At 31.2% G+C, this 10,493-nt stretch overlaps 1 protein-coding gene across 2 annotated transcripts; it reads right to left on the bottom strand.

Moving 5' to 3' along the window:
- Window positions 4,028–7,125, bottom strand: LOC104729298 (probable trehalose-phosphate phosphatase H). 2 transcript variants are annotated; one of them, XM_010448233.2, is made up of 12 exons: window positions 7,016–7,125; window positions 6,708–6,910; window positions 6,444–6,584; window positions 6,279–6,350; window positions 6,103–6,195; window positions 5,333–5,389; window positions 5,115–5,216; window positions 4,942–5,019; window positions 4,772–4,841; window positions 4,609–4,679; window positions 4,394–4,486; window positions 4,028–4,271 (listed from the first exon to the last, which is right to left on the bottom strand). In XM_010448233.2, the coding sequence occupies exons 1-12, from the start codon at window positions 7,017–7,019 to the stop codon at window positions 4,215–4,217; spliced, it is 1,041 nt and encodes a 346-aa protein (XP_010446535.1). In that variant the 5' UTR covers window positions 7,020–7,125; the 3' UTR covers window positions 4,028–4,214. The 2 variants fall into 2 exon arrangements, with proteins under 2 accessions (XP_010446535.1, XP_010446536.1); XM_010448234.2 differs by lacking the exons at window positions 6,103–6,195; window positions 6,279–6,350; window positions 6,444–6,584; window positions 6,708–6,910; window positions 7,016–7,125 and adding exons at window positions 5,493–5,585; window positions 5,669–5,740; window positions 5,834–5,998.

The following is a 10,493-nucleotide window of genomic DNA, read 5'->3' on the forward strand; positions in this document are numbered from 1 at the left end:
ACACGTGTTAGATATTCATTGATATAACACCTTAAGCTGATTAACGAGAAAAGGGATCTTGCCATCTTGGTCATGTGAAATGTTCCTTGGCATTTTTAGTTCACAAATATATATTCTTGTTAACGTACTTGACAAGTATATCTAAAATATTTATTAATGCATGTGGAAACAATATAGTTACATAGATAGTAGATGGTTAAGATGTAGTCTTGCTGGTCTTGTATTAATCAATTGAAGAGCCTTCTATATCTTATTTTTCTTGGTTTAGTAGCTTATTGTTTTTACTATTATCAGTCTAATGCACATGTCATTTCAGAGTGTTTTTACTGTTAATTGAATTTTAAGCAGTTTTTTAAAAAATGTTAAATTGAAATAAAATTTATATAACGCCGGATTTTAATTAATATACGAGGAAGTCAAGCACGTTAAACTTGAATGCGTTCGCATTCAGTTGATGCCAAACTCAAAGTTCAAAGAAGGCATGCATTATTAAGGTTTCTTTTACTATTTCCATACTTTCTCGTAGGAATGGGTCTTTTAAAATTGACCTATATATGCATAAAAAAGGGTCTACAAACTTGAAATCTTACGGCGACCAATAATTGGTTTGATGCTACTATTATTGTGCTTATATGCTTTTAAAATTTGTAGTCGGCCAATAATTGGAGCGTGAAATATTTTTATTCTTTTATAAGGACAATTGGAGAAATTAAAGTTAAAAAAGATAAAACAATAGAGAATCTCTCTCTCACTTTTTCTGGTGGATTCCAACTCTTCCGTCGTAACTTTTGCTTTCCAACAATTTCTAAGGAATTGTTTAGTGTAGAGTGTTAATTAATATACATGTCTTTATCCTTAATACAAAACCCTAATCTGATTAAAGAAAATGCTAAGTCACAGAAGAAACAAAGAATTGCACCAAATCTTAGTTTGATTAGTGGTATCATATGTACATATCAAAATAACATATTTTCTGGTCAACGTGAGGCAAATTATCATCGGATTTTTATGAATTTTTTTCATTTCAATTTTTCTCTGTCAATTATAGACAAACTCAATTTTAGCAAAATGACTACGATTTTAAGCATGTACGTGAGTAGAGAGTGTTCGAGTAGGAGATAGAGATAACTAGTAAACTTTTTTTCTTTTTTTTGAACAACAGAGATAACTAGTAAACTTTTTTTCTTTTTTTTGAACAACAGAGATAACTAGTAAACTTGTAATAATCTTTCAAGTGATTTCGTGAAATTTTTAAGATGGTTTCCAGATGAGAAAAAAGATTTTACCGTGAGATCTCAAATTCGTTAACTCGCGTGTTTCTTGTATCGTTTAATTAGTTAAACTCAGCGCTTGTTAAATACGATACTCTCGTAAAATGATTGGCATAATCCGGAAGTATATCCGTAGGTCTTACTTCTTTACTATGAATTTACGTGTAACAAACTATTTTCCAACGACTCAATGGGCACATAAGTTTGGAAGCCTATGAATGATTCTATGAAAGATTCGGATCTAGAACTAATTCCTTCATTAAGTTATTATTATAAATCAAATACTCTGACTCTCTGAGTTAATGGTTCATTGAATAATTTGAATATGACGAAAATATGTTAGGCAAAATAGATTTTGTAAATATAGTGATCAGCACGTGTCGATAGTGTGTGATTGGCAAACCATAGAGCTTCACAATTCACGGGCCAATTGACTTAAGAATTTCCATTATACTGTAGTCTAGCTAGAGCATAGCCTAAGAACTTAGGGTTGTTAGTCATATAAATTAACCATTTAATATCCTCTTCCATAATAACTTTGGAGCATCAAAATTATCTAAACTATTTCATAATTATAATTATATATTTATACGCCACCAAATTTTACAATGATCTTCTTGTGGCATGTCGGGAGAAATGGGTGAAGTAGCATTGATGGTTTGTTCAAAAGTAGACAGCTAATAACGTGGGAAGACTAAAACCCTACTATAATTAAAGCCTAACTAACGATAATGATTTATCTAATTACTTTTTAAGCGCTAACTACAAAACATTTTCTTCATTGTCTCTCAAGCTATAGCTATATAAGAACATGCACACTTGTAATTGATTAAGTCCACGTCTAGGATATGAGAAGTCAATCAAGTTGGTCCTTGAAACAGATTATACAATTATATCAGACCTAGTTTTTTTTGTTTTGTTCATTAGTTATGAGGAAAATATTGAAAATCTTGATTTGCATCTTTTCATGAGTCAAAATATTGAGTTTGACCACATGGGAATGTGACCCTAACAATCAAATATTAATCTAGATTGTCGACATGCTCAATTTTGGGTAAAGTATGGTAAAACTTCTGCCAAATAAATTCAGATACTTGATTTTCTAAAACCAACATCACTTTTGTGTTATATTATATATAACTATTTATATAATTTTATAGCTATTTCACGCTTCTACAACTTCAGCCGTTTTGACTTTGAGTTACGAAAACAACAAAAAATGGAAAAAAATGAAGTGAATTTTAAAATACTTGTTTTTTTTTTCTTTAGGTTACACTGATCCGAAATAAATAACGTTAAGATCGAATGAAGGTGATCAGTGTTAAATTTGGGCTTATTTTGGGTTTCTAACTAAAAACCAATTGGCAATTAGTAGATAGACTCTAAACTTTTATATATTAATGATAATTCTTTCAAACTTCAGATGTGGGACTTGGATTGTATATTCCAACAATTTTCCTTCAAACCAAGGACCACATGTGGGATATTAACACGTCTCCTTGAGATGCTCGAACCGATCCTACTTGGACCGACACTAAACCCCTTCTTGGACCCTCATTACTCGAGTTAACAAGAGGCATGTTCGTATCCACTTTTCTAGGTCCACCAGAATTTTAATTTTGGGCTCTTATACCATGTTAAATTTGGACTTATCTTGGGTTTCTAACAAAAAACCAATTGGCAATTAGTAAATTGATTCTAAACCTTTATATATTAATGATAATCCCTTCAAACTTCAGATGTGGGACTTGGATTGTATATTCCAACAATCAGAGTGCACTTTGTGAATATGGCAAATCTATAAATGTTATTATTGTTTATATTCAAAACCTCGGCATTCAAAAACTAGAAGGAAAAAAACATTTGAACGAGGTCTTCTTGATATACACAAACTGTTGAACATTGACTTCAAAGTATATATAGAGTTGTATGTCAGAGAGATTCTCTTTTGGTGCTCTCTTCTTGGGATTCCTAAGACTTGCAAAAATAATGTTACATAAGATTCCATCCTAAGATAATTGGTTACGCATAATTAGGCGTTTATTACTGTCTTTTTTTATATAAAAAAAAACTTAAAGAAAAGTAGTTAAGCCTCCCTTAATTAGTCCAGCTTAGAAGAAATGATCCGATTCCGATCACAGGTCGAGTCTGTTTGACGCTATCTTCCTACACAAGTTGTGCCCCATAATAGAATATACCGTTTTTCATCATGTTTTCCGAAAGTAAAGTAAAATAAAATAAAAGATCCCTTCTTCTTTGCAAATAGATTCCATACGATGAGCTTAGCTTTAAGATTCTATTGTTTTTTTTTTTGTTAACAGCTTTTATAATTCTATTTCTGAGAAGCCCTGTATTAGAAGAAATAGCATATATGAACTAAGATCTCCAAAGAATTTAATTTAGAGTAGGATGGGTCATCCACAAAAGCCGATATGGTTATTATTTGATATGAATTGAAAAAAAATTATCTAAAAATCACATCGTTCATCTAGTCAAATAATTCTCTCTCCTTTTTTTAATCCGAAAATAGAAACACAATCCTAACCAAAGTTAAATAAAAAAATAAAAAAAAAAATAAAAAAATTGAACCATCTTATAATAACATGATTTGTCAAGTCTCAAAAATTCGTATAAGAATTTTGTAATGGAGATTGAACAGTCAAAATTGAATAGAAACATGTTATTAAACCAATATATGTTCATTTCGTTTGAGAATCATGAAAAAGTACATGTCAAAGTATTTATACATAGACTCATAGTGAAAATTATATAGAACCACATTGATTATAATAATGTAAAATACATCCCATGAGAATGGATCTACAATATTCTTATAAACATTTTATATATGCGTTGAGTACAATAAAAGTAGGAAACGGAAAAGGAAATATTAAAATAAATAAAAAAAGTTATTTAAAAAAACTTCTGTACTTAAAGCTCTCATCATGCTCCAGATCTCAATTGTTTCCATTCCACTAAACGTTGCAAGAAATCCATAACCTGTTAACAATTAAGAAAATAGTACAATATCAGCTTATAATATATGTACGATGGGTCACATAACAATAATTTAACTTCTAAAACATAATGGAAACTTTCTAATTTAGATGTTAACACAATACCTCATCGGGCTCTTGTAGAGAATAAGACGCACTGGTCTCTTTTGGAAATTTGGATACAAGGATGCCAAGACCTTGTTTTCTTTCTCTCAATATCTACAACGTTATTCAATAAAATTTACTAGTTAGATTGTTGAACCTTACTTAATAATAATAATAAAAAGATTATTGAACGTTAACTAATTTAATTCAATATCACAATAAGACTCGATATACACCTTAAATGCATCTTCGTCTGTGCGGTCATCTCCGATGTAAAGAGGAAACACGTCGGTACAGTTAGCGTATCCTACACAAAGCCAATACTAATTTTGATTAATATTACTGATCTTAGCCATTCGCACTCGTAATTAATTAGTTAATAGTTGAGGAATATTTTACCTAGTGATTCTAATAAAAACTCGAGTGCTTTGCCTTTATCCCATTTAATGATAGGACGAACCTCCAAAACCTGAAATGATTATACCAGAATATAAATAAACTCTGTTAATAAAGTAAACACTTAGTCCTTTACCTTAAACTCTAATTAAATAATTAATACTATATCGTACTTTTCTTCCTTGAGTAAGACGGAGCTTAGGGTAGTCCTTCATTACTGATCGAACTTGGTTAGCCAAATCACTCCAGTTCTGTCAATATATAAATTAATTAATTAAATGATTAGTTTTGTTTTAAGTACATGATTAATAGATTTTTTTTTTTAAAAAGGAGAATATTATCGTACATTTTCATTGACGCGTCGGAAGTGAACAGAGACACAGAACTTATTGTTCTCTACTTGGGCTCCGGGAGTAAGTTTTGTTTTCTGCACTAATTTTTGATAAACCTGTACAAACAATATTTAAAATAAATGTAAGTGACAAGAAAATAGGTCTATATTATTATTTAAAAATATTGTTATTTGAATATATGAGAATAAATAATCTTGAAGGAGATTGTGACCTCATCGATCATGGGGAGAAACTCTGTAGCTGGTTGGCAAAGAAGAGATTTACTATCCTGTAAATTTTGTATGCAACAACAAAATATGAGGATAAAAGTTGATATTAATTTATTTCAGTTTCAAAATTTTATTTATGTAAAAAGTAAAGAAAAAACTTACTTCCTCATATTTGGAACCTTGCTCTGGTCCTTTGATGTCCATTCCATGACTTCCAGCATAGTACAACTCAGTCAGTTTCACAAAATTATAAACCTGAAAAATTGTCATAATCAAATCATTAGTTTAAGAAGTACTAATCAAATCATTAGTTTAAAGACTTTAAGTTTAATAAATACCTTTTCTCTGCATCTCCCACTAACTATGGCCGTCGGGAAACAGTTTGCTAACTTCCTCACAGTTCTCCTCATCTAAAAAAATCAGACCCAAAAGAGACTATAAGTTAAATATTTTTCTCAATAATTAAGTAAATTTCTTTATTGATATTGGTAATGGAAATGAACCTTCTTAGACATGAAAGCTCGATCAGGATCATCAACAATGGGAGATAGAGTCCCATCATAGTCCAAGAACATAACGATTTGTTTTCCTTCAGAGAGGTGAAGAATGTCTTCAAACATATCCAAAGCTGATGGATGTTCTGTCTGCAAAAATTATATATACACTCCTTTTATTATTATTTATTAATAAGAGAAAAGAAAAACATATGTATGTACGTAAATATTATGTATATAGAGCTAGCTTGATTGAGTAAATGATANAAAAAACTTACTTCCTCATATTTGGAACCTTGCTCTGGTCCTTTGATGTCCATTCCATGACTTCCAGCATAGTACAACTCAGTCAGTTTAACAAAATTATAAACCTGAAAAATTGTCATAATCAAATCATTAGTTTAAGAAGTACTAATCAAATCATTAGTTTAAAGACTTTAAGTTTAATAAATACCTTTTCTCTGCATCTCCCACTAACTATGGCCGTCGGGAAACAGTTTGCTAACTTCCTCACAGTTCTCCTCATCTAAAAAAATCAGACCCAAAAGAGACTATAAGTTAAATATTTTTCTCAATAATTAAGTAAATTTCTTTATTGATATTCGTAATGGAAATGAACCTTCTTAGACATGAAAGCTCGATCAGGATCATCAACAATGGGAGATAGAGTCCCATCATAGTCCAAGAACATAACGATTTGTTTTCCTTCAGAGAGGTGAAGAATGTCTTCAAACATATCCAAAGCTGATGGATGTTCTGTCTGCAAAAATTATATATACACTCCTTTTATTATTATTTATTTATAAGAGAAAAGAAAAACATATGTATGTACGTAAATATTATGTATATAGAGCTAGCTTGATTGAGTAAATGATATACGTACGAGCCAAGAGTTTTGTTTCAACAAAGATTTAAGATGAGTAGGAGAACAAGCTCTCATTGAATCAACCCATGAATTGATTAGTCCTCCTCCATGGTTGATAACAAGATCTTGAAGAACTTTCTTCTTCGCCGTTGTTACGTCGTTGTTTGATTTGTTTCCCGTTTCTTTTTCCACGGTTTTTGTGTTTTCTTCTATGAATCTTACTGAAAAAAAAAAACAAAATCAAAAAAACAAAAACAGGTAAGGATATATAAGAGAATATGAACTAGGGTACGTATTATTTTAGTATAAGAAACTAAACAATATACCCATTTTAGTTCGAAAATGTGAGTGGAACGAAAGATTTTTTTTTTTCTTTTTTCTATGGAAGGAAAGAGATTTGAGTTACAGAGTAAGAAATGTGAGTGTGGGCTTTGAGAGAGACAGAGGCTAAGGTGTGGTATGGTCTGAATTTATAGTGGCAAATTATTATAGGAAAATAAAATAAAAGTTTATGTTTTGGGCAACATTATAAACTTAACAAAAAAAGGAAAAAGAAAAAATTCAGATATTGTGTGTGTCCGAACTCCGAACGCTGGAACCCATTGAGAGTGTGTCCCCACAAAGCGGCTTTCTCGCTCTCACCGATCGTTTTTTTTTTTTGTAGCAACCGCCGCGTGGTCCCCTTCCCATTAACAGCACCACCGGTACCATATTATATGCTCTTCTTTTTGCCCTCTTGCTCCTTAATTTTGTTTTTATCAATAATAATCTCTGGTACTCAACTATAATAATTAGATATAAAGAACCAGATCAATCGTTTCACATTTGTAAATTTTCAAATTAATTCGAAATATCATTGAATGAAAGAGAAAATCATCACTTTAGCTCATTATTTTAACAGGTTACGAATTAAGACCTTAGAGTTTCATCAGCCAATCATGCTCCTAACATGTAATTTTATTATATGACAAAAGTTTCTCGTTGCTGCATCGAACATTTTTCCCTTTGTTTTATGTTATATTTAATTAGTTATATATATAACTGCTGAAATTTATTGGGAGCTTTATTGAAGAATGATTTGGCTTGCTATTATAATTATGGTCCGGTTAATTTTATGGAAATGGGAAAACTTTGCTGCTTTTGGTCTGATAATTGGTTCCATTTGGTAACTTGAAAACTTAGCTAGGTAATGAGGATCTTTTATATTTGGGCATCTCTGAGCTTCCACTATCCTAGCTCAGCTAAGGAACTAGAGACTCCCTTCAATAAGTTCAGTATGTGAAAATGTTCATGTACATGTCATCTTCGTTTTATGTGAAATTTTCCACAAATGTATAAGCTGAAGCTACAGTATACTTTTCCTGGCGGGAAAGGAACAACCGTTTTCACTCTTTCACCTCTTCCTCTGTCTTTGGGCAAGTTGATTGAAGTACACGGGACACGTTGCTCGCTCGCTCGATCGCATGCTATATATAGAACGTAAAAGGTTGTAGCAGACAGCTTTTCACAATGGTTTGCTCACTCCAAGCTAAATTTCTCTTTACTCTTTTGCTCATTGTTGCCTCTTTTAGTATTCTCTTACCTTTTTAATCTTTTGGCCATAGAAAGTTTTTGTAATTCCTTTAGGTAATATAATTCACATTTCCCCCAAAAAAAAAAATATATCGTCGGTGGGATTTTATTCTCTTCATACTCCAGAATCTCAGATGCTCAAAAACTCATAGAAACTTGTACTGATGACGTAGGAAACATCGATGTATATAGTCTAACGCGCGCATGCATGCATTATTATGATTTAATTGTGGAATTTAGAAGAATATTTGAATAGGATTCTTAGTAACTTCTAGGAGAAGGAAAACTTATTCAAATATAAAACGTGATTTTTGGGGACTAAAATAGTCTGAAATATTCTGATGACCACTACTTTCAGATAGTTCGATTTACATTTGATTGAAGCGTATATATATTTATTATTATTTTTTGGATAACCAAAAGAAATAATTTTAAAATATCATCTCTTGTTTACTTGTAGCTAGTCCACGGAACCTAAATCATTTTTCCCGCCCGGAACGTAGCATTGACACAATATTTTCATATCTATACGATCAAAACAAACCACACTAATATATTTATTTTTTTGTAACTTTTAGCTTCATATCTTTCTGATTTCTCAATCAATCATCTCTTCATATTCATAACAAAAACGACATTGTGTACGCTTCCTCATAACAAAAACAATTAACTTGCACAATAATGTACCAACCGATAGCAAAATACATATTCACTCATACACATAATATATATATATATATATATAGATATATATGTGTGCTAATTTGTATGAAGTAACAAATATATATATGCGTCAATGGAAATGTCACTAAGGCAAGGTTCAAAGCAAAATTCGGAACCGACACCTCACGTGTAACGAATCAAGAGTGTCTCTACCTAACATGTGGATCCCTACGAGGCATAAAAGTATCATATGCAAATAATTGTCCGCATCATGTTAATATCGTCTATCGAGTCGTACGTTATTTACTTTTGTTAAGCTGGCTGATGGGCAAAATTACGATTAAGCACAGTTTGTATAATCATAAAGTCACATTTCTACTCGAGATAGTTCTTGGTAAAGCTAGAAAAGTCTTAATGAAAACTAATCATAGATCGATATGTAAGAAATAAGTTTCATCATGATAAAGATTTTGAAAACATCCTCAGTTACCATCAATTTCTTTTTGATTAAGTGAGCACTTTGAAGCATAATTCCGTATGCATGAGACAAGTTAATATTCTTTGACCATATGTCACATTCACATGATAATTTGGATGCGATCGACGAACTCTTCGTGTAAACCACCAAACAAGTAAATTCGAGGACTGTGCACTTTATGAAAGAAAAAAGAAAAACAGAGTATTATAGTTATAAAAGGGCCCTGTTTTTTTTTTTTTTTTTCCTCAGTTATAACCCTGTCATTTTTTTTGATAATTTAGTAGTGTATGGGGTTTTGAGGAAAAGAAAAATATTTATATTTTCTTTTTGTTGTTGCCCAAACTTAAAAGGAAAAAAAAAAACGAAAAAAAAACACATAGTCGCTTGAAGAGTCAATGGCTTTGACTAAACTGCTAACCGTTTCTCCAAACTCTTCGGCATATAAATGGTTGGTGGGGTCCTTAAGCGTGGCTACCCTCGACCTCGACCAGAGTTTTTCCACGTCATCCATTACCTGATTTTCAGTTAACTCGACAAAAAAAAAAGGCGTCTTTTTTTTCTATTTAAAATTGCAAATATTTGTTCGAGTCATTATGTACTTTTTTTTGGGGGTTAAAAAGCTTAATAAAGATATATCGTATGATAAGATTTTAATACAAATTATTTTATCATGCTTTAGATATTTAATAATCTAGACACGGCCATGTATTAGATGCAGATTCTGGTTCTTTAATTTGCAAAGGAAACAAATAAAAGAAAAAGTTGGTAGCCTTTAATTTTAAGAATATTAATCGATCGATATATAGACGTCGTCTATGAAAGAAGAAAAGGTAATGATTCTTATTGTTAAAACTTCACTATTCGATCAAGTTGCTCCTCATTGTCCCATAAATTAAATTAAATTAACCTTGTAGCTAGCTAGGCTCTATATCTTCATTGTAGATATAATTTTCTCCCATCCCAACCAACCATCCTCGAACTTGATACTGATCAGTGATACCTTTTTCAATCGTTCTAGAGTTGATCCACCCCTAATTATTACATCAAATCTTAAATACACAATAGTTTTTTTTTTTTTTTTTTTTTTTTTT

Source organism: Camelina sativa, chromosome 12 (genome assembly GCF_000633955.1).
Source record: "Camelina sativa cultivar DH55 chromosome 12, Cs, whole genome shotgun sequence".
In the NCBI taxonomy this organism is placed as follows: Eukaryota; Viridiplantae; Streptophyta; class Magnoliopsida; order Brassicales; family Brassicaceae; genus Camelina; species Camelina sativa.

Coding starts and splice junctions, on each gene's coding strand:
- LOC104729298 (XM_010448233.2), bottom strand. Junction 5,020..5,114: donor TCCGACGCGTCAATGAAAAT/GTACGATAATAT, acceptor ATATATTGACAG/AACTGGAGTGATTTGGCTAA. Junction 4,272..4,393: donor CTCTACAAGAGCCCGATGAG/GTATTGTGTTAA, acceptor AATTGTTAACAG/GTTATGGATTTCTTGCAACG.